General features: G+C 58.8%; 1 protein-coding gene across 1 annotated transcript in view; it reads left to right on the top strand.

Moving 5' to 3' along the window:
• Nucleotides 1–1,927: 1,927 nt before the first annotated feature.
• Nucleotides 1,928–24,853, top strand: part of PPARGC1B (PPARG coactivator 1 beta) — a 50,773-nt gene continuing 27,847 nt past the window's right edge. The window contains exon 1 of the mRNA XM_065849348.2: nt 1,928–2,088. Within this exon, the coding sequence (XP_065705420.1) occupies nt 2,005–2,088 (84 nt within the window). The 5' untranslated portion in view covers nt 1,928–2,004. The remainder of the gene's footprint in view (nt 2,089–24,853) is intronic.

Genomic DNA, 24,853 nt, shown 5'->3' with positions numbered 1-24,853 from the left:
CCACTCGAGGACTGTAAAGGGCTTGGGTTAGAAAGCAAGGAGAAAGGAACTGTGCTTGAGCACACCAGATGGGAAAAGGTATTTCTGAAACACGTGGCTATGCACAGCTTGATTCTAGAACGTCTCACAAGTGCTTCCCATGAAGGGCTACTTCCTATTTGAGCACAACTGGTTTAAAGGAAATCACGAGATACTCAAACAAGAACCTTGCCTTTTGTGCAACAAATTCCTCCCAAAGGACTACTTTGATAGTGAGGCCCTCCAGTCCTGCTTCTTCCTCTGACAGGGCGAACGTCCCTCCTGTTCTCAGCTCACCTCCTGTCTCCATCGATTTCAGAGCTTACATCTTCTGCAAAGTGGGGCCTAGGGGGAGAATGCATTCCAGACCACTGGCCAGCAGGATCAACTGGGGATTCAGGTCTTGGTCTGCAGGAAATTGCACGTGCCCTGGAGCAAGAAAGTTTCCTTGGCCAGGCCCTTGTGCTGCAGCCCGGCGGGGCCGTGCTGAGCCTGCCAGGAGCTGCATCCCCGCAGCTGCTTTTCTGGGCCCAGAGCTTCCACCCACGGGAACAGAAGTTTCGACGCTGGCAGATCAGCTTGAAAAGCACCTTGGGTAACTGTTTCAGCACCTCGTAACAGTAATTAGTAATAAAGTGCTGCGGCGATGAGGAAGAGTTGGCGGCAGCTTTGTCCCAGCCCAGCTCTCACCAGCCATATGATATTACACACACTGGGTGCTGACATGTTTTGATGCAAGGCTTGGGATCATCAGGGAAAATCCAATGTTGCTACATTGCATGGCATTCATAGCATGTCCTGAACCAAAGCGGGGCTGGAGGGTATTAAAGAGTGGCTAGAAACAGCTCTCGCTTTGAAACAAAAGCAAGGCAAGAACACAGATAAGCAACAAGCCTTTCCTACCTGAGGAAAGAGCACCTTCTGTTCACCCATTGGAGCCCAACACCTACATTGCTCCATATTGCTTTGCTTCGTCAGCCATTTACACTGATCCACCTGAGGGCACTTGAGAATCTGGAGCCATTAGGCTGCAGGTGTTGCCACTTGGTTGGTTGTGTATCAGCTAATTCAGGCTGCAGTGCCAAGCCATGCTCTTTCCCATGTAATTGCTACAGGTAAGTAAATAGAACATTCATGAGATTTTTGGTCCTGTCAATTATTTCTGAAAGGGCTTTTAGCATACATCTCAAAACCTGAGACCTAAAAATGATGTGCATGACATCACGATGCTCACAGCAGCAGTGGGATGAGCACTGAGATGAAAACGAGAGAAACCTGCAGGTCTTTTCCTTCTCGTTGCTCTTTGCTCTCAGCCACCTGGCCCCGCTCCAGTGCAGACCCACCGAGCCTGGAAGTGACCTTTGGAAGTGACCACACTGCGCTCAGGGTTTGTGTATCTCAGGATGGGGTGATCTAGGGACTGTTGAGTGGTGCCCGCTGGTGCTGGGTAACCCCCTTGTAAGGGCTGGGCTCTTGAGGTGTGCACAGCAGTGCTTAAAGTGGGTGCATATCCCACAAGAAGGTGCTTGTGCCCCATGTATGGCTGCGAGCCCCATGGGGCACTCTGCAAGCATGGAAGCGTCCCCAGTTAAGCCTGGATGTGACCCTCTGCTCAACACAAGCACTCAGGGTTTATGTATCTCAACACGGGGTGATCTGGGGACTGTTGAGCCGTGCACTGTGATGCTGGCAGCACCCCGAGGTGCCCCCACTTCTAAGGGCGGGCACTTCTAAGCCGCGCACAGCAGTGTTTAAAGTGGGTGCGTGTCCCGCGCGTGGCCGCAAGCCCCACGGGGCACTCCCCCCGCGGCCGCCCCCTCCCGCCCTGCTCCCTCCCGCCCCCGTCCCTCCTCCACCGCCCTCTCCGGCTCCGCAGCCGGCGGGCGGGGGCTGCGGGCGGCTCCGCCCCGCCGGCCGCCCGGCTCCCCGCCGCCGCCGCGCCTGCTGCATGCTCGGTGCCGCCTCAGCCCCAGCCGGAGGTGGAAGATGGCGGAGCCGGGGCCGGATTGCAGCTCTCTGCTCGATGAGGATCTTTCCTCCTTCGTGTTCAGTTACCTCGCTGACAGCCAGGTAGGGCAGGCGGTGCAGGGGCTCTGCTGTCCGGCTCCGCAGCGCGGTGCAACTTGCCGGGGGAAAGGCGGCAGACTCCCCGCTTCCCGGGCACATGGGGGGGAAAAGCCGGTTCCCGCATCCTCCCTCTGGGGGAAGTGCGGGGGCCGGCTCCTACCCCAGGTGCCCGGAGGATCTGCGGGGGTCCCGTTTGCTCCACGGATGCGCAGAGGGGGAAATAAGGGGAGGGGAGAAGCGCAGAACGCGGCCGCCCCCGCAGCTCTCTCCGTGCCCGTGGCCTCGGGGCGGCCCTGGCGCGGCAGCAGCCCCGCAGCCCCGCCGGCGCTTTCAGCACCATTCGCACGTGGACTCCCGCGCCCCCGCGGGGAATTTGGGAGGGGGGGGACACAAGTTGATGGGTCGATGGGCTTTGGCACCCCCCCACACACCCTTTTGCAACAGCCCCCCCGCTGCAGAGGTGAGGAGGGGGACGCCGCGGTGCGGGGGGGCGCTCCGCAGGGGGCTGCGCGGTGGGGGCTGATAAGAGCCGGGCTGTGGGATGAGTCATGCCCAGCGTCAGTTACACGCATACGGGCTGGGATCTTGGGGGATGGCGGTTTGGGAACGGGGCGGGTGACAGCGAGAGGGGTCTCGGTGCTGCGAATCAGCGGCTCCAAAATGTGGATGGACTCGCTTTTGGACTGAGCTGGGTATTAAAATCAGATTAAGGCTCCTTGGCAGCTCCTGCACGATCACGAGAGCGAGCCGTGCTGGCTATAGGGCTTGCATGCTTTTCCATTTTGGGGGGTGGAAGACTGGCGCTATACAATAAGCCGGGCAGTAGCAAAAGCCGTGACTGATCTGGAGCACAACCGCACATTTTGCAGTTGGATTGATGAGACTGGTGCAAGTGGGAAGAGTTTTCTGTAGTTATGTATCATCCCTCCAGCCCTTCACTTTCATAACAACAGATTACAAAATAGCTTCGATTGTGAAGCTAGCGCATTCATCCCAACCCTTGCTCTCTCACCTGATTGCAGACAGCGGGACCATGTGTGTGAGGAATGGGACGGGGACTAATCCTGCTGTTTGGGTTCAAAACAAATAAGATCTCAAGGCTTGGTAAATCAGATTTGCTCCTGGTAGGTGTGCCAGACAGAACCGGGCAGGTCTTGCCACCAGCTAGATTGATGTGGTCCGGCGCCTCTCCTCGCATGCACCAGCTCCAGAGCCGCCTGCTTGGCACGGGACCCGGGCAGCTCGCTGGGGGCAGAGCCGGGGGGAGGTGGCATCTTTGGTTGTTAACGAAGAGCTGCTGAGAGGTTGATTACAGCAGAAGGGTCAGGAAGGGTGAGAAGATTTTGTAAGCGGTTTGTGTTTTCTGATTTGGATGGATTTATTAATGCTGAGGGAACCGTCGGCTAGAGGAGAGGCAGCTGGTTGTATGGGATGGCATCCCTGGGAAGTGGCAGAAAGGCTGCGGCTCTCACCAGACCTGCTGCTCCCCGGGCAGGTGAAAGTTCCTGGCTCCTCTTCCTGCAATAACCTGCCCATTCTCCACATGCTTAGCATGAAATGAAGAGCTCATGTGATTGCAGCACACATCGCAAGGCTCGTTTCATTTTGCTTTTTCTGTCAGCATTTGACACGCCAATTTAGGAATCTTGTTTCGAAAAGGGACTACTTAGGGGGAAAGAAAAATCCTGAGAATTGTCATCCTTATGTGGTGCAAAACCACCATGTTGTGAATATCCCCTGCAAAATTAGGGACTGCAAAATGGCCCGTGATTAAATGAGACCATTTTCATGGCATCTCTTAGAGTATGGTTTGCTGTGCCTGAGCTCTCTTTTTCTCTCGTTCTCCCCTATGTGCACTATACTGGAGGGAGCAGTATAGGTATGGGCACACAGTGCTGATCTGACGTCTGCAGGGTGCATAACGTGAAGAGCAGCAAAGGGAGCTTTGCAGCCCGCTGCGGGCTCCCTTGGCAGTGCTGTGCAGGCTGTGTTTGCTCTCCCGCCCTGCGCCTGCTTCTGATAATTGCATTTCCTCTCTGTCCCGCGCGCACAGTGGGGTTAAAGGCAGGGGAAAAAAGAAAAGAAAAGAAAAAGAAGAAAAAAATAAAGGAAAAAACAAAAAGCCCCCCCCTCTCCAGCTGTGATTTGCATGGATTTGCTTAAGAAAAGCCTGAAGTTGTAAGCATGTGTTGTGCTTGTACCTTAACCTCTGATGAAACTGCAGGGAGGGCTCCCGCCCGGGCTGCTGTCACATGCCTGCTCTGTAACTCGGAGCGGGAGGCGGTCCCGGGCTGGCCGCTGACGTCTCTCCCATTACTACTGTACGAGCCTCTGCTTACAACTGGGTTACTGACTCCTCAATGAAGCCCGAAAGCTGCTTGGGCAAAGTCCCCAGCGCTCCAGCACAAGATCAGATTATCCTGCGAGGCTACAATGTCAGGAGGCCACGAGATCATGAATATTAGCTGTTTCCTTCATGGAAATCTTGAGGAGCTCTGACTCCCCTCCTCTCTTCCCCACACTCCTCCGCAGCCCTTGCTTTTGCAGTAGGTTTTGCAGTTGGGTGCGTGGGGGTGCCAGGGGATTCCTTCCTCTGCAGGGGATGAATCCTCAAAAGGGTTCTCCGGGAGATGCACGGTGAAGGTTTGACATGGAATTTGTATCAGACGGGCTCTCGGGGAGATGCACGGCGAAGGTTTGACATGGTATTTGTATCAGTCCCTTAATTATATGGGCTTCTGCTGAGGATGCCTGCTAACCTCTATTTAAATATCGAGGCCAGCGATGGTTCACGTGGTACCTGCATTGCTACAGAAAGAAAATCAGGGTTTTTTACTTGATGTCTGCCGTTCTCCTGACAACTCCTTTCCCCTTTCTGAAAACAAGTGATTTGGTTTTGCTGAGATTCAAAACGTGTCATTTCTGGGCCCATTTAATCCGTTCTGTGCCACTTTTTGTCACTCGGAGGTATAAAGCTGTTTGGAGCTGGTTCGTCTGCTGGTACCAGGCGCTGGAAAACGCCAGCCCGGCGGCTCTGCCGAGAGCACCGTGGAGCGGCCGGCGGCGCTCAGCATCCTCACAAGAGGCAGAGACAGTTTGATCTTACAGCTTCGATTTGTTTAAGAACTCCAAACAAAGTGCAGCAGGGGAAAAAAAACCAAACCAACAGGCTGCTTCTCAGAGAGAGGCTTAAAGATCACATGAACTGAAATACAATATTCTCTCTTTAACTTCTCAGCTTCCTGCTAACAGCTTAATCCATTGATGAGTGCGGGAGGCACAGTGAGCCCTGGATGGAAAAGCAGTCCATCAGGTGGATTGTTACTGCTGGTAGTGACATAGGGATGCATCCCGAATTTCTGACAGTCCTCGCTGAGCAGACTCGTATTCTGCTTTTTACGCAGCTTTTCTCTCAAAGATTTTTGGGTGGTCTGGATGACTGGGGCAGCCCAGGGCCTGTGCACAGTGTGTCTGCAGCCTGGCTGAACTGCTGCAGCTTGGGTTGAGGGGCCACTGCGTCGCGGGGGCTGGAGACCCCCTCGCTGTCTGCGGGTGGCACTGGGAGGCTGTGCCGTGGTGGCATTTAGCAGAGGCCGTGCCAGTACGTTTGCAAGGCGCGTGGTGGCGGTTGCTGAGGATGCCAGCAGCTGCAGCGGTGGCGGCGGGAGATGGCGAGTGTGGCGCGCTGCTGAGCCTGCTGCTCGGAGCCAGGAGAGCAGCTGCGGGGAAAGGAGGGCAAGCCTGAAATCTGCCCCTCGGGGAGCCCCTCCACGCTCCTACCTGCCGGCACCCCCTGCTTTGGAGCAGATCCCCGGGTGCTCTCCACCCTGGCAGGGCTCCAGCGCCGCCCGTGCCGCGCGCTTTCCTCCCTGCACATCCCTGCTCCAGTCTCATGCCATAATGGAAAGGCACCTCTCCAACAGGTGAATAATTAAGGTCTCAACCTAGTGCCTCCAGCAAAGGGAGCTTTGTGAAGGAGATAGATCTCTCTCCCACATTAACCTTCCCAATGTCAAAAGCCCCTTTGTACTTAGAAACTCCACTTGCTCTGGCACTTCAGTGCTGTGGGTTGTCCAACGAAAGATGCCCTGGGGTTACTCTTCCTGCCCCAAACGCCTTCTTGGCTTTGAGGAATGGGTCCTGCAGCGCCCGGCGCAGGGCTGGGGACAGTGATGCCGTGGCTGGTCCTGGCAGGCGGTTTGCTGTGCTGCCAGCGCGCTGAGCCTGCCAGGCTCAGACATTTCCCGTGGTGGGGTTGGGGTGCAGCTCGTGGCAGAGCACGGGAGCCCTGTGTCCGTGTTGCCAGCAGGCAGAGTGCCAGCAAAGGCAGGCTCTCCCTCGGCCAGCACGTGCCAGCACCCACGGGGGACGTCACCCATGCAGCTGGTGCGGAGGCTGCGCGGGGGCAGCCCGTGCCTTCGCTGCCCAGTGCCTGCAGGGTAAACGCCACCAAAGCCACCGCTTCTGCCTGTCGATGGCATTGGGGATGGTGTCCCTGGTGTGAGGGGCATCATTCCTGCAGGGCACGCTCAGCACAAGTGCCACGTGGGGCTCTCTGGCACAGAGGGGGTCCTGGCTCTGCTGGGACAGCGCTGTCCCCAGAGACGAGGCTTCTCTGGGACCGTGCATGTTGTACTCCTTTGCCATCACCAAGGAGCCGGGGCGAGAAGAACCAGGGACACGAGGTGCCAGCAGGGCCTAGATCAGCAAACGCCTTTGCTGGAGGAATCGGCTTTGGGCTCCGGTGGCCGAGCCCTGCTCCATGGCAACCCTGCGCGGGCTTAGATTTCTCGTGACTGCTTGGCAGCCTGAAGTGATTTAGCAGCGGGGGAACTTTGTACATGCCGGAGCCACCGCTGCCAGCGCGGCTGTACCGGGATGACCGTCATGGTCCCGGCCACGTGGCATTCCTCGTCCTTGGGGGGCATGGGCTGGGGCAGCCCCCTGCCCGCACCCCAAGAGCAGGCAGTGGGCTCCCCTGTCCACGTGCTGTGCTGGGGAGGGTAAGTTCTCACCACCTGCCCGCTGCCTGGCCAACCACCCTCTGCGAGCACCTGGAAGGGGATGTTTTAAGCGGCCTCTGCTTGTAGGAATGAGACAGAGACTAAAGGTTGAAGTTAATGGGGCGGGCGGTCAGGTGAGGTACTGACCTACTTCCAGGGGCAGCCGCACCATAGGCACGGGGTGATCATCCAGCCAATGTGTTTCCCTTCCCTTATCGCTCATCTGTTCTGCTTTTCAGCACTTTTCCTGAGCTCTGGCTGGCAATTTATTTATTTATTTATTTATTGCTTTTATTCATAATGGGAGCTTCCAAGAAACACCGAAGGACTTTGCACAGCCCTGGCTGCGCTCGGGGTCTGATCAGCCCTGTCCTTACCGTGCCCCGTCTCGCTGCACCTCCCCAGGCTGAGGCAACAGCCATGGTCAAGCTGCTGTGAATCGCTATGTTAAAGAGGTTCGTTTCATAATTAAGACAGGGAAATATAAAAGCTGGAAATCTTCTTTGCCCCTGTAAGAGCTGGAAACCTCCTGGGGAGACGTCACCCATGTGGCAAGTCTGGTGTCTGCTGGTTATGGGCATGGAGACTATGGCAGCCCTGGGGGCTTTTCGTGATCGCCCCATCCAACAGGCAGACTGACCTTTGATCCCGCCGGGGATTTAGGGAAAATGCTTTGCTTATCTTGCATCCCTGCCACCCCCAGGCCAAGCTGGCAGCTGCTGGGTGCCTACCAAGTGCCCCCCCGTACCATCAGCTTTGTTGGGGGAGCATGATGAGGGTCCTGCTGGAGTATCACAGGAGCTTTCTATACCTGCCTGTGTGTACCCACCGTTCCCATGCACCCTGCTCGCCCAGGCAGCCAAGTGGGCTGGTGTTTGCCCTCGCAGCTGGGAGCAGGAGGCTCTGCCCTTGGCGAGGGGGAGCCCGTGCGATGGGGGCCGAGCCGGAGAGACCCTGGTGTGCCAGGAGGGCTGATGTGACACTTTTCCCCTCCCCTGGGACAGAGCGGCACATGCTTTATATGGATGCTTTTGTGCTGAGGTGGCAGAGAATAAAACGAGCGCCTGGAGCTCTTGCCGCGGTTGCAGGGCAGCCTATCTTCACGGAGATGCATTTTCTGAATTCCTCCTCTGCACCGCTCCTGCGGTCGCTGCCTGCAGCGGCAGGGAGCACGCCGGCCGAAACAGCCCCCTGTTCCTGTTTCAGTTTGCACAGAGTTCATCGCCGCTGTCGCTTCTGCTTCCCCGGCCTTTGTTTGGGGACGCTGCAGGACCCCATCTGACCCCAGTGTATGGGGCGGCAGGAGAGGGGTGTGGGAGGTGTCATCCTTTCCCCCCCGCCAAACGCTGCCTTCCCCACCTAGTCCCTGAGGAGCCCTCATTTCCTAATTTTCATGTGCATCAAGAGCAAGGAAATCCTGTGGTGGGGGGAGATGAAGGGGAGGGGGCAGAGCATCCTGGTGCAGGCGGGGGCTGCTGGGGCTGAGCTGCCGCCGGGGCAGCGTGCTGGGCTGTGCCTCGTGTGCGGAAGGAAGCCCAGCTGCCTCTAATCGTGTTTCTTCTCCTCCTTCCTGCCTGGATGAGGGGGAACTGCAGGTTTTGCTGCATGCAAGTGACAACTGGGGACCTGGTTGTCCTGCCACGTGGGGACCCGCAGCCCGAGCAGCCCCAGCTGTCCCTCAGCCACAGCAGCATTCTTGCTGAGCCCTTTCTTGCTTTCTTTTCAGCCAGAGTGCCTGGGTAGGAGTTACATTATTATTTTCTTTTAATGAATTAAGTGCAAATGTAGCTGTGGGGTGTTTTGGGAAACGTCCCAGCAGGGCACTGCCGTGACCCTTCGCACATACACCAGACTGATGGGCCGAGCTGCAAAGAGCAGCGCTGGTCGCTACTGGGGTAAATGGTTGTGCATGTGCTGGGATAACCGCAAGGAGCTGGGGGTGCAAAACATCGCGCTCGTCTTGAAGTCTGGAGCAGGGAAGGCTCTGGCGTGTCCGTGCCCAGCCCCTGGGTGAGCACTGTGTGCCCGCAGCGGCGGGCGCGGGGCTGGGGCAGCCGCGGTCCCCCGGCTCCTCGCGCGTTTTGCCGGCAGGACGGCGGCTCTGGCTGCTCGCGGCAGTGCTGGCGGAGGGCAGGGCAGGGCAGGACACCGGGGCTGCGCCGCGGTTCGTGCCAGGAGAGCACGTCGTGCCCTTTCCCTGCACACAGAGGTTGCTCACCTGGCGCCCAGCACGGCGGGACCGAACTTTGTTCCAGCTCAAGTCCCTCTCTCCTGATTTCCCGGGACTTGCACAGCCTCGGTGCGAGTGTTTGCACCTTCCATGGCCCTTGGCTTCAAGCTAATTAAACTTTGCATTGCGGTCGGCTCCCTTTAAAGCGCGGCTGCTTAGCTGCTTTCCTTTCCCCCCATGCCTCAGGGCCTGTGTGCGGTGTGTGTGGCTCAGAGCCACCTTCCAGCATCTTAATGACAGGAGGATTTTTACACCTCTTGAACAGTAGAAACCCCAGAGCTTTGCATAGCTGGAGATTTAAACCAAGCAGCATCGTTCCTCCTGATGAGCCAGCTTGCACACGACCTGGCTGTGCTAATACTGAAAAGAAAAAATTGCAAATGTGTTTCTTAAAAAGGAAGTTTCTGCCTCTGTGTGGGCCCCACCAGGAGACTGACACATGTGGGGTTTGGGTGCTGAAACCCATTTCCCAGGTAACAGAGCTCAAACCTGTGAGAACTGTGTGGTTTTCCCAGGCTGAAAGGTTGGATGGTATTTGAGCTTTTTTTTCCCCTTACTTTATATTTTCTTGTTGCCATGTCCTTTTAGGAAGGAATAAGTATGTCTATTTATATATATTTTGAAAACGAAAGCACGTGGTACATGTCCCCAGAAAGCCCCATGGTGCGTGTTGTCACCCAGCTCTGGTGGGGACGCTGCTTTGCTGGTGACCAGCGTCCCCAGCACCCCGCACCGAGCTGGGAGCAGGGGCAGCCCCTGCCCCGCAGCCCCGGGGTTGTTTGGGACCTGCTCATGCACTTCTATCTCTGCTCCTTCTGGCACCAGAGGCTTTGGGACGTGGAAGTGGATGCAGGAGGAAGGAAACCGGCAGCTGAGCAGGGAGGGTGTCACGGGGGACTGTCAGGATGGGGAGGGCTGGAGCTGCTTGGTTTATTTGCTTCAGTTGACTCCTGGCTGTGCTATGGGTTGTGCTGCCTGGCCCGCCTGCAGGGATGGATTCTCCATTGCTGTGTTAGTGCATCAGAAGCCCCCGATGCCCTTCCTCCCGTTGGTGTCCGAGGGCTTGCCCGCTGCCCAGAGGAGCTGGAAACCCACCGCACATGCGGCCGAGTTGAAAATAAAGGCAGATTATCAGGAGGAGACTGTCCTTGTCTCTGCTGCTCGCTTATGGCAGCGCAAGGACCTGGAAACACAGCTTTCAAGTTTCTCTCTGTATTTATGTAACCCAAACTAACTATTTTTTGGAAAGAGCCACTCTGTCGCATTTAGATGCCTAAATATAGCAGCTGCTCTGGAGGGAGGATTAGCCTGCGAGTGCCCTGATGGGTATGGGACCTTTGTGGATGGATGTTAGGGGGAATTTAAACCTCTTTCGGTCAAGCTGGGAGGGTTATTCCCCTGCCATTACAGGGTGGGCTTGCAGCTACACTGGGGCTGTGGGGAGCTCGTGGCAGTGACTGGTGGGGCAACAGGAACCTGTTAAGATGTGAACTGCAGGGTTTTTTTCCTAAACGTCTCTGTGCCTTTTGAGGCCAGAGCCCATCTACGCCCAAACACGCTGTTTGGTAACGTGCCATCGCCTCCCCTTGGAGGAAGGAGCTGTGCTGAAGCACAGAAGCAGAGCTGAGCTCCAGAGTGAAACCTCAGGGTCCTGCCCTGCCAAAGGGTCTCGTGGGGATGTGGCACCTCAGGGGGATCATTCAGGGCTGCTGGAGCAGGGCCAGTGCTGCGGCATGGGCTTGGAGAGGCAAGGGAGGGCGAAGGTCCTGCTGCTCTTAGGTGTACAGGGCACTGCAGGCATCAAAGGCCTTTGAGCTCTTTTAGTGAAAGATATGGGAATGACCCTTTGAAATGGTGAGCTGAGGGATGCCCCGCTAGTGCCATTGCCCCTTGCCAGGGACATGCACTCTCGTCCCTCGCGGGCACTGGGACCCATACGCGTGGCTGAGATGTCAGCAGCAGCAGGATCTGGGCATCATGTGCATCCCATGGACCCGCTTCTGCTTCTGCATACGCACAAGACCCCTCGTTGTGTTTGGAGTGAACACGGGAGCTGGGTTTGCTGAGCGGTCTGAGCACCTCGCTAGCTTGCCCGCATGGCGTGGTGAGGTTCCCTTGTGCCGCCTGGGATCAGCAAGGCTTGTGTGTTGCACCAAATTTTGGTGGAAACCAAGTGTCTCAGAGGTGCACAGAATGGCCTTTGCTTTTGTTTCTTAATGTCTCTGACTGCCCTGTAATGAGGATGCTGTGGGTCCCTTCTGAGGAAGCGGGAGCTGCTGTTTGTGTCCGTATGTGCCAGTGTCCCAGGGACTCGGGGTGAGGAGCACAGGGTGTGCTGCTCGAGTCTCTGCAGCACAGCGCGTGGAGGAGGCACTGCTGTGTGCCCCCTCTGCTCCTCCCCACTTTGCAGCACTGACAGCGAGTGACTGCCCAGCGCTGCTGCAGGGGCTCCCTCATCTGTCTGCTGATTCGGGCCCTGATGGAGACATGCGTGAGGGTTCCTGATGTTTGATGTGGGAAAGCAGAGGGTCCCTCGGCTATTTGAGCCTTCATCTCTGTGTTTTTCTTGTTGCTTCCCCCGCACGCCATGGCGGGGGGATGCAGGCATGTGTGACCACCTCCTGTCTCTCCCTGTCCCTTGCCATCCCCTCTGCCCAGCTCAGAGCTCTGCAGTCTCCTGCCAGTGCTCGGTTGCTGTGCAGGGTCCTCTGCCACCCCTGCCATCCCACCAGGGCAGGAGCACCCACGGGAAAGGATCAGTGAAGGACCTCCTGTTTTGGTGATGCCCTCCTGAGGTCTGTGTTATTTGGCTCTGGCAAGGTGGAGGTGAAATAGAGAAGGTAAAAGCTGCGCATTGAAATGGGAGGAGGCAGTGCTGGAGATCTGGAGATGCGGCCAGAGGGCTTGCAGCATCCCCAGGATCCCCGAGCCGCTCCGGCAGATGGCTGCAGCCCTCCTGCCCTGCTCTAAGGAATACAAATGTGCAGTAGATACGGCTACCCAGCCCCGAGAGCAGTGTTAGCTTTCATCTAGATCGATATCCCTGCCTGCCTGCATCTCAGGAAGCACTCAGCTGGCAACCAAAGCCCAGCCGGGAGGAGACACCCGCCAAGGCTCTGCTGCCTGCTCCAAACCTGCCTGTCTGTCTGTCCATCTGCCTTGGCACAGAGGCAGAGCCAGCACCAAACGCAGCGCCGTTGCTGTGCTGTCGGACTCCGTCATGCGTAAAATGTAATAAATAGGGCCGTAAGCCTTTTACGAAGTCTATTTCCACTCTTGGATCCGGGATTTAATGCATGGCTGCTTAGAGAGGCTGAGGATTTCAGGGGTCAGCAAGGCTAATTGCACTGCTGGAATAAAAGTGTGCACGGCAGGATCCGGCGGGAGGGGGTGCTGGGGGTCCCAGCCGCGCTGCCGCAGCCCCGTGCTCCCCGCCAGCAGCCTGGAAAGCAGCGGCCACACGCGGTGGCCTGGCGAGGGACGTGGTCCCCCAGGAGCGCCCGTCGGCTGGGCGCTGGTGCCTTTTGGGGCTGGGGGGATTGTGCCAGCGGGGGAGTCATAAGCTGCAGGTGTTCGGTTCCCCGCTGCTCCGTGCTGTCCCTGGGCATCTGACTAAGCGCTGGATCTTAGGTTACCTGGGAGCCAGGGAAAGCCTCTGTTGGGGCTGAGGGCTGGTGAGGATGAGGGATGTCCTGGTGCAGGCTGGTGCTGCTGGGCTTGGCTGGCCCTGGTGCCAGCTCATCCTCAGCCTGCAGCATCTCCTTGGGCTGCAGAGCGGAGCTGAGCACCGTGAACTAGGGGGTGAACGGCTGTGCATGCTCCGAGGTGGTGCCGCTGGGGAGACAGCCCCGCCAGCAATGGGAAAGCAGCAGCAGGGCGAGAGCCGGGGACAGGAATGGGGCTGGGCGCTCTGGTGCTGGGTGCTCTGGTGCTGGGTGTGCACCCAGCCAGCACGGGGCTGGGGCTGAGACCTGGACTGCGCTTTGTGGAGGTGTCAGGGAGGGACCAATGGGGCGGGCAGGCTCCACTTCACAGGGACAACTGGCAGCCAGCACATGCCCCGTAACACAAGGAGGACCCAGATGCCCTGAAGCTCCCTGGGCTTCACCCTGTGCCAGCCGGCTGCGCAGGGCTGTGCCGCCGGCCGCGGCAGACGGAGGATGCCAGCTCCGCTCAGTTACTTTCCTGGCTGATCCCGTCATCTCCATCTCCCGCCGAGTGCTGAAGTCGTCATGGAAACCAGCGCGGTGGCAGCCTTGCCAGCAGCTCCCACATGGGATGCTCGGTCTGTGCGCCCGGCCGGCGCTGGTGTGCCGCGGTGGTGATGGGTGGCCAGCACTGGCGTGCCGCGGTGGTGACGGGTGGCCAGCGCTGGTGTGCTGTGGTGGTGATGGCTGGCCAGCACTGGCGTGCCGCGGCGGTGACGGGTGGCCAGCGCTGGTGTGCTGTGGTGGTGACGGGTGGCCAGCACTGGTGTGCCACGGTGTTGGTGGGGTGGCTGGCGTTGCTGTGCCGCGGTGGTGGTGGGGTGGCCGGCGCTGCTGTGCCCTGGTGGTGGTGGGTGGCCAGCTCAGTTGGCCGCTTGCTGCTGGTCTCATTCCTCGAGGGCATCGTGCTGCTGCTGGGCTCTAGCGAGATGAACGCGTGGGCGCTTCCCTGGCGTTGTAGCAGGGCCCAATCCATTAGCGCTCGCCAATCCCAGAAAGAGCCTTGCAGAAAGCAAAAACAAACAAGAAAAAGCGCTGTAGTATTGCTATTAGTACTACCTGCTCACAAAGTTGTCTTCTAGCAGCGCTGTTCCCACCTTCATCCATAATGGCTGTTGCATGGGCCTGATTCTTCTCCTTGCTGCCCAAGTGGTTTTGAGGTAACCTCAGCCTCCCGGGGTGCCCCACTGCTCGCCAGCGCTTCGTTTGGTGGTGGAAAGAGATCTGCAAACCTTTCTCTGCAGTGGGAAATGGAGTGGGATTTTTTTCCAGGGTTGTTTTTTCTCTGGTGACCATAGCTCTGAACTCTGCTTGCCTTCTGCCTCTCCTCCCACGTCGCTCCCCTCCAGCGGGGCTGTGTCATGCCGAAGGCTTTCTCCCTGGAGCATCGCTGCTGGAAGTCCACGCTGGTGCTGGGATTTTGCTTGATCAGTGGAGGAGGCAGTGCCTGAACTTGACTACCGGGGATGGAGTATTTTCCACTTGTATTTTAGTGGGTGTTTTCTTAGGTTCCAAGCCCTGGTCCTCCCTTCCCAGCATTTTCCATCTTCAGAGCTCATGCAGACTCCTGGGAGGGCTCGGGGCTTTGAAAGGGCTTTGAGGATTCGTGGGTTCAGCCCACTGCTTTGAGGCAGCACCTCCTACCCCTCCAGGGAAAGGCCTATTTCTCCTCTTCTTGAACTCGGCAGTCACAGAGTTCCTCAGGTTCCTGGGCTAATCTGTTCCTGCCTTTAATGAGCTGCCTCATTAAAGTGTTTTTCCCTAATAACCAACCCTCCGGGCTGGGTGAGAAGTTGGTGATGTTGGACTGTAGACAACTGGAGGCTTGCAGGCTGCAAAGGGCTTTTCCAGCTGCTCGCGGGGGTGCAGGATGAGCCCTCTCATCCTGCATTGGTGCTGGTGCGGCTGCGGAGAGGGCAGCCACCCAAAACACCCCAAACCATGCCTCGCCTGGGCTTCAGCACCGCATTTACCGTGCCCACAAACTGCAGCAGTGCGGCTAAGGGGGGCAGGTTGCACTGGGGAACACATCTGCCCTTGGGGTGCAGCTAACTGGGGATACTGGGACTGAACTGCCCAGTTGCACGTTCTTCCTGCACAACGCCCTTACCCAGCGAAGTGCTGCTGGGGCTGCTCGGTGTCACCCTGCGAGCCAAAGCCGTGCGTGCTGCCGAGCGGGCACGCCTGTGCGCCTCGGGCCCAGGAGCTGCCCGCCCAGCCTTAATGACAGGTTCTGAGCTTGTTGCCTGGGTGCACGGGAGCTGGGGCGGCTGGTTTCAATGAATAGAAAGGGAAATCTCCCTCCTGAGGGCCTGCTCTGTGTGGAGGAGTACGCACACAGCTTGCAGCCATCGCCTCCTGCGAGCACCCCTTCTGCGGACATCGGTCCCACCTGGTCCCCCCGCAGCCTCCATGGCAGCTGCCCTGGCTGAGCAGGGCATGGGGCTGGGGGCTCTCAGAGCGATAGCTGAAAAGAAGAGAATTCAGCAGTGAATCTGGCGACATGGCCGCATTTCATGTCTACCACAGCGCGGGCTGAGCCAGCCCCCGTCTCCGGGCCGTGGTTTTTAGGGTGGCAATGATGCAAGGCAGGAAGGTGCCTGGTACTGGCGCTGCTGAGGCTGCTCCATTTATATATAGCTGACCCACTTGCTGAGCGGGGTCTGCCAGCCCCTCCTGGTGCTGAGCCTCGGGGTGCGTGCAGTGGGGCTGCGAGGGGCTACGCCGGCCTGGGACCAGGGGGCTGGGGGTGCTGGGGCTGCAGTTGTCTGCAGCTGTCGGGAAATCACCTGCAGCATGGTCTGTAGAAGGGCTGTGGGAGTTCTCCCCTCACAGGCAGCAGGACTGCAGCCTGCGACCCCGGGAGCGCAACCTGCCCGCTTCACCAGCGCGCTGCCCACCAGGACATCAGCTTTGCCAGGGAACGAAGGAAGGATGGAAGAGCTGCAGGTGCCCCAGCAGAGGCAGGAACAGGCAGCATTGCTGTCGGAGGGGCCAGCCTGCGGCTCACCCAGCCTGAGCCACGGCGGGATTCCAGGACAGTGCTCAAGCGCCCGTCTGAAGAGGCAGCTCAGCATCCCGTGGGGTTATCCTGCCTCCCAGCCATCCCCTCTCCTCCAGCCAGTGCTGGGGGTTTGGGTGCCGGAGCAGCCACGTTGCTGCTCACCTCAGGTCTGTGCACGGGGCACGCACGTGCACGCACCGCTCAGACGGGAGCTGCGGCACACGGCGCTCGTGCCGCTCCACAGCAGGACGCCAGCGCCGGCACAGGGAGGCAGGTGCCATGAGAGATGGGGCCATGGCGGAGGGTGGCACAGGAGCCTGGCAGCGTGGCCCTGGAGAGACCACGGGACTCAACCCCGTTAACCCCGCAGTGAGGTCAGGGCACCTGGCCAGGGTGCATTCCTGAAAAGAGCCGCTATGCACACGTAGTTGCGTCTGACGGACTAGAGGGGACATGGTGTTCTTATCCGATGGCCTCCTGAGGTCCCTTTGGCTGGGTGTTTCCAGAGCTGTTGTGGTTGGCACACCTGGAGAAAGGCAAGTCCCCGAGGTAGGTCACAGCAAAACACTTGCTGCGGAAAGGGAAATTAATTATAGGCGTTTTGCTGCGCTCCAAGCAACGGCAAAGGCTGATGTTTCTCCTGTTGGCCGATAAACTAATTGTAATGACAAAGCCTCAACAAAAGCAACGCAGTTAAATGCTTTCTTAATTAATAATTCTCAATAATTACTTGACGTCAATGAGCAATAAACATTTTGGAGAAAGGAAGTTGCCATTAAGTGGCTGATACCTTCGCTCCTCCAGTCGCTGCGCGTGGTTCCTGCAGCTCTGATGAATCCCACAGAGGAGTGCAGGGAAGGCCCAGCCCAATGTTTTTGAAGGAAAACAGTAAGCAGGAAAAACGCGATTATTCACGTGCGTGTCCACAGGGAGGAGGGAAGCTGGGCAAACACTCCCTGCCGAGCAGCTAGCGAGGGATGGCAGTGCCGACGGGCAGGCGCCCAGAGGGGAGGCACCCATGGGTGCCCCTTTCCTGCCCCTCCGGTGCTGCTGAGCCGCGGTGGGGTGCTGCAGCCCTGGTGCTGAGGGGAGACCTTATCACTGTCTGCAACTGCCTGAAAGGAGGTTGTAGCATGGAGGGGGTTGGTCTCTTCTCCCAAGTAGCAAGTGATAGGACAAGAGGAAATGGCCTCAAGTTGCGCCAGGAGAGGTTTAGATTGGATATCAGGAAAAAATTCTTCATGGAAAAGGTTGTCAGGCATTGGAACAGGCTGCCCAGGGCAGTGCTGGAGTCACCATCCCTGGAGGGGTTTAAAAGGCATTTAGACGAGGTTCTTCAGGACATGGTTTAGTGCCAGAGTGAGGTTATGGTTGGACTGGATGATCCTGAGGGTCTCTTCCAACTGAAACGATTCTATGATTCCATGTGGGGTGCTGGGGACAGCATGAAGGGCAGGGCACCTTCTTGAGGAGCCCATGGTCAAGGGGTCTCTGAGGGCCTGTTTAGCATCCTGCATCCATAGAGGGTCACCTCCCTCCTGCAGGCACCCGCTGTGTGCCTCCTCCTTCTCCTCCTCCCCATTCTCCTCCTTCTCCTCCTCCCCATGGCCAGAGAGCAGCATCTCCTGGTCCCAGGCCTGACAGCATCACCAGCTGCATGTGACCGGGTGGGAGTTGGGGGGACCCCGGTCCATCTGCTGTTAAGTGGAGCCTCTGGAAACCTGCCATCTGTCCTCACTGCAGTGCTCCAGGCTGCAGCACAGCGCCGGGAGGGTTAATGTTATCATCCTCCTCCTCCTCTCAGCTTCACAGCCATCTTAAAACTGATGGAGCCGGAGCTGTGCAGTCCCTTTCCCATTCCTTTTACAGTATGGGCCGGCGGGCTGGCCAGGGAGCCCAGCCGGCTCCTCATCTGTCCGACTCCTTTCCTTCTTTGGATGTCCTCTGTGCTGCCCGGGCACTGCCACCCTCCCACGGGACCTGTGCCCTGGCGAGGGGCGGTGGCCGGGGCGAGGGGCTGCCCGGGGCTGGGGGTGGCAGCCATGGGGTGCAGTTTTTGCAGATGTTTCTCTGGGATGATGCTGGGTGTCTGCCAGGATGGATGCCAGACGGCTCCCAGGCACCGTTAGCACTTAGCGAGCCCTTTATAGCTGCAAATCCCTTGGCAGGCGTTAGCAAAATCCTCCTGCGGGGAAAGGTGGGAGAGGGTCACTGTCGTTAGCTGGAGGGTGAGGAGGGGAAACTGAGGCACGGCCAGGGGATTCGAGCAGTTCAGGATGAAGGAGCCCATTGCAGAACATCCCAGCAGGGAAGGGGACAGGGCTCCTTCCAGCTGGACAGCAGCAGAGTCTCACCTGGCACATGTCACCATCCAAAATAAGCTGCGGTCCTGGGGGGTCAAAAGCAGTGATGCCACAGGAGGCCCCACCAGCCTGGACACCCACAGGCAGGGCGGGCAGAGCCGCAGGCAGACGGGCTCTCCTCCTTTCTGAGCTCTTCCCCCATCTGCCACCACTCACATCTGGACTGGAGGGTCCCGGGAGTGTTTGCTGGCGGCCGTGGGAGAGTTGCTGGAGTATGCGCTGCTGCTGTGCTGATGGACAGACAGACGCAGCCACGTCCATCAGTCGGGACGGCAGCAGCGCGTGCTCCTGGCTCTGCATTCCCAGCGCTCTGTGGCCTGTTACCCAAATACCAGCTACTGCCCAAGGGTTTATGCCCCTCGCAAGCCTGGGGAAAGCAGGGGAAAGGCCTCTGGGGCGGAGGGGGGAGGCAGAAGCGGGGCGTCCGTGTGTCCCCTCTGCTGCTTCAGCAGATGTCAGCACAGGGAGGAGGAGGTTGTCCAGAGGTCACCGTTGGGTTTTTTGGGGGTTACTGTAAGTCTTCATGCATAGGATGGCCCATGAGCAGAGAACAGAGCGCAAAGGGGGTTGTAGCCCCCAAAGGCACCGGGAGCTCTCTCGTGCTCCTGCTTTGTGAGCCCAGACATTCCCCAAAAGAAGGACTGCTGCTGTCTGTAAGGTCTGGCGGAGGGACTGACCAGCTCACCTCCAGCATGGAGATGTGGTGAGAACTGGACCGCTTCAGTTTTCCCCAAGCTCCAAAGACATGAAACTCAGTTGGAAGATGTTGAGATTTGAGAGGCAAGGGTCAAAACCTGTCCCCCATCTCTGGTCCCAAGTGAGGGCTGAATGGGAATTTCAAGACTGGGCACATCCCATTGTATCCAGGGTTGTGCTGGGGGATGTTCCTAGGCGTGGAGCTCCCATGGGCTTGCAGAGCCCCAGCTCCTCCCCACTATGCTGCTGCAGGTCCCCATGGGCCACTGGCAGCAGGAATCCACTGCAGCCCCCATAGCAGTGGTGACACTCCATGGGGGCCTGGGACCCGTCGGTTGGATAGTGACATTTTCAGCTGCCCTGGACAAGCCCCATGCCTTGTGCCACCTGGTCCCACATGGGGACAGCAGCCCGGCGTGTGACTGTGTCCTTGTGCCTGGGAGGCTGTGGCTGTTTCTGCACTCAGCTCAGCTTCCAGCTGGTAGTGGGGATGCTCAGGAGCAGGGGGAGTCACCTCTGGCCCTGCCCTGGGGATGCTCAGGGTGCCTGTGTCACACCTTCCCTGTGCCAGTGGTGGGAGGGTCTGTGATAGACAGGTGTGCAATAGGCGGGTGTGCGATGGATGGGTGTGCAGTGGGAGGGTGTGCAATAGGCGGGTGTGTGATGGATGGGTGTGCAGTGGGAGGGTGTACGATGGGTGGGTGTGCAGTGGGAGGGTGTGCAATGGGCGGGTGTGCGACGGATGGGTGTGCAGTGGGAGGGTGTACGATGGGTGGGTGTGCAGTGGGAGGATGTGCAATGGGCGGGTGTGCGATGCATGGGTGTGCAGTGGGTGGGTGTGCGATGGACAGGTGTGCAGCAGAAGTGCCGCCCAAGTCCAGCAGCTCCCCAGTGCCCTGTGAGTGGTGGCACAGGCACAGCAACCACCACGCTGCCTTTGCCACCACCACATGATCCGATTCATGCAGAGGAGTGCGTGCTGCCAGCTCTCAGCAAACCCCCCGACTCCACAACACCCTTGGGTGGTCTGAGTGCCGGGTGCGTGGGGTGCAGGGCTGGCACTCCTGCGAGTGCCATCCCTCTCTTCAGCAAGGTTGATTAATGGATTAACCCCTTCCCTCCCACTGCTTCCCACCATCTCGCTTGACCTGTGTGGTGGCAGTGGGGGAAAGGCCCTGCAGACTGGGGAGCTGGAGGGCTGTTTGCTTTGGCCAACACTGCGGTCATGGGGCAGGAGCTGTGGCCATGGCTGGTGGTGCTGGCAGCAGGGTGACCTGGCCACCCGGGGAGCAGGCGTCCCAGCATGAACCCGCCGTCTGGGAGCGCCGGCAGCAGGAGGCAGGATGCCTGGAGTTCCCGTCCTGCTTGGCCCCGTCTCAATGGGACTCAATGCCAAGAGCGGAGGGGATGGGGGGGATGGCTGCCGCGAGCAGCCAGCAGTGCCTTGGCCCAACCTGGCTTCCCAGCTGCGTGGGGGTAGGGGCTGGCTTGCAGCACATCCCCGTTTTTTACCCATTGTTCCTAGATGTGGTGATGGAGGCAGCAAGCACACAGCCTGGGGCTTGATGGCACCAAGCGGAGTGCAGCTCCCTGCCCTTCCTTCCTCCTGCATGGGGCCCCTGCTCCGGTGTCACCAGACAGCGGCAGGAAAGGTCCTGGGGGCTTGCTCTGCTCTCCAGCCCTGCACCTCCTGGAACAGCTCTGATGGGGCTGTAGGCTGGAGTCAGTGCTGGGGATTTAGCAGAAGCACCTTTGGGGTCCCACTGAGTTCCACCCCTCAAATGCTTCCCCATGGGAGCTCAGGGGAAGGGACCACACAGCCTGGGAGGCTGCCCGGGCAGCGCGGGGTCGGCTGCCAGTGGAACGGTGCCGTGGGATGGCAGCTCAGAGCCATGGGCAAGCGTGGGCAGCAGCCAACGGCGTTTTACAGCATCCCGGGCTGCATCCCTCTTGCTCCCACCCGTGCCTTGGCCCCATGGCAGCTGCCTTCACACCACATCCCAGCGCTGAGCCTGGGGCATGTGAGGATACAATATCCATCCTCTCCTGCCTGCCCTGATCATCAACCCATTCCCCTCCAGTACTGCGTTTCCCATTGGTGAACCAGGTGTCTCGGGAAAACCTTGACAGGTGTCACAGAGGCTGCACGTCCCCAGCAAATTTTGGGACGTGTCTCCTTCTCTCTAGGATGGGCAACAGAGGGACAAATCCTGGTGTGACCCAAAAATGGCTTCTCTGCTGTAGCCCCAGGGAGACAGTAAGTGCAGGCAGTCGAGCACTGGCATCCATGGCTGGTTTGGGTGAGGAGCCGTGCCCGCGTTCCTTCGGCAGGGAGGCCACCGGGAGGCTGCGCATCCTTCTCCGGGCGGCCTGGGTACCAGCGCTGCTCTCACCAGGAGCAGGGGGAATCCCTTCCCACCCAGGCAGGACCTGCTCGTGCCAGCACATCTCTAAACCCCTCCGAGACACAGGGTGGGGGATCTGGACCCCACAGCATTTCACCAGCAAACCAACCCCATTTCTCAGGAGACGCCCGGGGAGAAGGCTCGTGCTTTATTTTATACTTTGCATCCTGTTTAAGCCAATGTGAGCTTCTGCACTGGATGTGTAGAGGCAGTCCCTAGCTGCAGGCAAGCGGGAGCATCAGTGCAGCCCCCCAGGCCCTCTTGCACCAAATGCAGCAGCTGGCAGGGTAATAAATGAGGAGTCTATATTTAGATGCAGCATCTGGGAAAGCATCACGATGTTGCCAGTGGGTTTTACTATTCAGCGCAGGCAGGTTTCCCTGCTCCTCCAGCTTCATGCCACCTTTGCAGAAAAGCTGGTCAAGGACATTCAGCACCAGCTGGAAAAACACCCCAAACAGAAAAACTGACACCTGCAACAAGATCTTGACACCCGCTGCAGGATGGGTAGAGCAGAGCATCCCAGGGAGCCTTGGAAGGAGCTGGCTTGGGGCCCGTTTAGTTTGGCAAAGACCTTATTTTGTTGCACAGAAGTTGTAGTAAAGAAACACGTTGCAGGGATGGAGCCATCCCTTGTGCCACCCCAGCCCCTTGCCAGCTCCTCTCCCAGTACTGCTGCTGGCGCAGCTGGGCTGGCGTCACTCTCCTCCATGCGTTGGGCCGGCTGATTCCTCTTCCTTTTCCAACGAATGGCACAAAGGCTGGATCACAGTCCCACACGGGCTCCCTGGGTCGGACGCCGTCCATGGCAGGAGCCCCGCAGCCCTGGTGCAGAGGGCGGCTGTCTGCACCCCGCTTCATCCTGCGTTTCAGGACAGCAGCAGCTATCGCCCCGTGGAGCTGCTGATCCACACGGTGCCTAAAGCTCCGGCAGCTGCCTGGCTGTGCCACTGGAGCTGCTGGGAGCAGCCAGGGGCGTTCGGGAACATTTCCCTGCCAGACCTCTGCTGACTCAATCAGCAACATAAGGAGTTCCCTGTGATCCATGTTGAAATTTAAGGAGAGGCCGACGTATTGTGCAAAGGGGGAAGAGCCGAGCTGCAGGTTTCCTGCTGTCCCAGGGTGTGAGGTTGGTACCGGCTTGGGAAGGATGAGATTTGCATGAAGATGCCTGGTTCTTGGATATGTTTTTTTCCCCCATTTTGCAATATATTGGAGGCTGGAAAGGTGCTCTCTGTGTGCGAGCTCCTCTCTCCTCCTAGCCTGGGGACAGTTTCTCCAGGCAAAGCCAAATACTGAGCCATTGCCTTGAGGCATGAATGTGGCTGAACCAGCTGGTGACAGAGGTGGCCAGCTCTGCCAGAGTGCTTCCAAATTTTGATCACAGCAGATCACAGGGAACAGTTCAGTTGGGTTCTTGCATCTCACCAGGGATGCAGGCAGGGTGGGGAATGCCAGCGTGGCCACAGTGCTGGGCAAAACTCACCAGCGATGGGGCAAGCAGCCCCTTCCCCACCTGTGCTGCACCTGGGGCTTGCACAGCTGAGCGCGATGGGTGTTGTGTGGGTGTGAGCTGTGCAGGAACAACCTTTCCCCTGGTTGCCCATGGTGCATGCTGTGCATCAGCAGTACCGGGACACTTGAGGACACGTCAAGGACTGTGAAATCCGCTGACAGGGCTGGTTCACAGCTGCACTGGAGGATAACAGCGTGCCATGCTGGGGGATGGTGAGACCCCACCCCACTCCCACCCCAAGGGGCACCCCGGGCAGGGAGAGCCCCTTGTTCACAGCAGTCACGGTGTGTTCAGTGTGGGCACGGAGGTGCCTGCAGGAGCCTGGGCAGCTGCCCGCAAGGGGCTGGCAGCCGTTTTGGGAGGAGGAGGAGGAGGAAGGCACCTGACTGCCAGGCAGGAGTCCAACTAGTTGAAAAAGCTCCCATTGTGGTTTACATAACCAAGCACGGCTCGGCTGGGTCTGGGGACGCGCGGCTCCACCCGGTCGCCCACACTTGGAAACCGCACTGGCAGAGGAGCGCTGGGTGGAGAGGCCAAGGGGTTTGCTTGCTGTGGCACTGGGCAGCCGTGCTGCCAGGGCTCTGAGCTGCACGGGAGGCTCGTTTCCCCCCAGCAGCGGTGGGAGCATGCGAAGCCAGCGGGACCCACGGGCTCAGCCTGCAGCCCCGGGCACGGTCCCTGCGGGACTCCCCACTGATGCCAAGCCCAGCGTGGCCGCGGGCTGTGCTGCCCTCCCTGCCGGACCCATCAAGCTCCCCTCCAAGGTGACACTGGACTCTCTGCACAAGGACACCCGGCCACAGTCCCACGTGGCAGCCCCTGACACGAGGAGCAGAGGCAGCCAAGTGGGACGGATGGGCTCCATGAAGCAGCGAGGTGGACGGGATAAAAGCAAGGCACAGGGGTGGCAGGGCTGGTGAGCTGCTGCCGGGTGCTGGGGCCATTCAAAGTGTGTGAAGGTGAAACACCAAGTAGGTGCCTTAATGCCTGCAAGACCTGCATGGGGGTTTTGGCAGCGTGGGTGCCTGCACACCGGAGGGGACCCTCGGTTCTGATGCTCCCCACCCGGAGGCGGTTGCTGGGTCACACCAGTTCCTGGGCTGTTGGATCCAGATTTCAGGTCTGAATTTCAGGCCAGCCTGCCCCAGGGTCTCTGGCTTTGGGTTGATTCCTGGATTAGCTATGGTCAAAACTAGGGGGGCGGGCACAAGGCTTGGGAGCAGGCAAGCTCAGGGCAGGTCTGTGAGGGAGCTGGTGCAGGACATGCAGTGGGTAAAACGGTTTGATTTAAGCATAGCAAGTCATGTTTGTGGGCTTCACCCTCACTGGTTTGCAGGGAGAGGGGTCCCAGCCCCCAGCGGGGAGCAGCCAGACCCCCCTGGACAGGCAGCTCCCACACACCCCACCAGAGCCTGTGGGGCTGGGGTTTTGGGGAGGGGAAAGGTGTGGTCCCTCACGGGGGGGAATGAAGCTTTTTGCATGTGGATGGTTGCCCAGGTTTGCATGTGCTCCTGAAGGAGCTTTTAGCCCTCAGAGGGATTTTTCTATCTGGGGATCTTGGAGCAGTTTCTTTCCGGGGTGAGTCAGTTGTTTGCAGGGGAGGGAGGGGGGAGCGCCCAGTCCCTGTGCGGACAAAAGCTTGGAGGAGCAGCCCGGTTGGCAGCACCAGCTCCCAGAAATGCTCCCTGCAGAGCCAAGAAGCAGGGACAGAGCCCCAGCCCCGGGTCCCCAGGGGCAGGTGGCATGGTTGGGACACCCACCGCATCCCAGGACAACCGCAGCGCTCCGGTGCTGACCCAGGCACAGCAAAGCCTTGTGCTGGTTGTTGTAGTGCTGGGAAATCC

Source organism: Patagioenas fasciata, chromosome 14 (genome assembly GCF_037038585.1).
Source record: "Patagioenas fasciata isolate bPatFas1 chromosome 14, bPatFas1.hap1, whole genome shotgun sequence".
Classification (NCBI taxonomy): Eukaryota; Metazoa; Chordata; class Aves; order Columbiformes; family Columbidae; genus Patagioenas; species Patagioenas fasciata.
The sequence above is the reverse complement of the archived record's forward strand: the minus strand, read 5'-3'. Positions and strand labels throughout refer to the sequence as shown.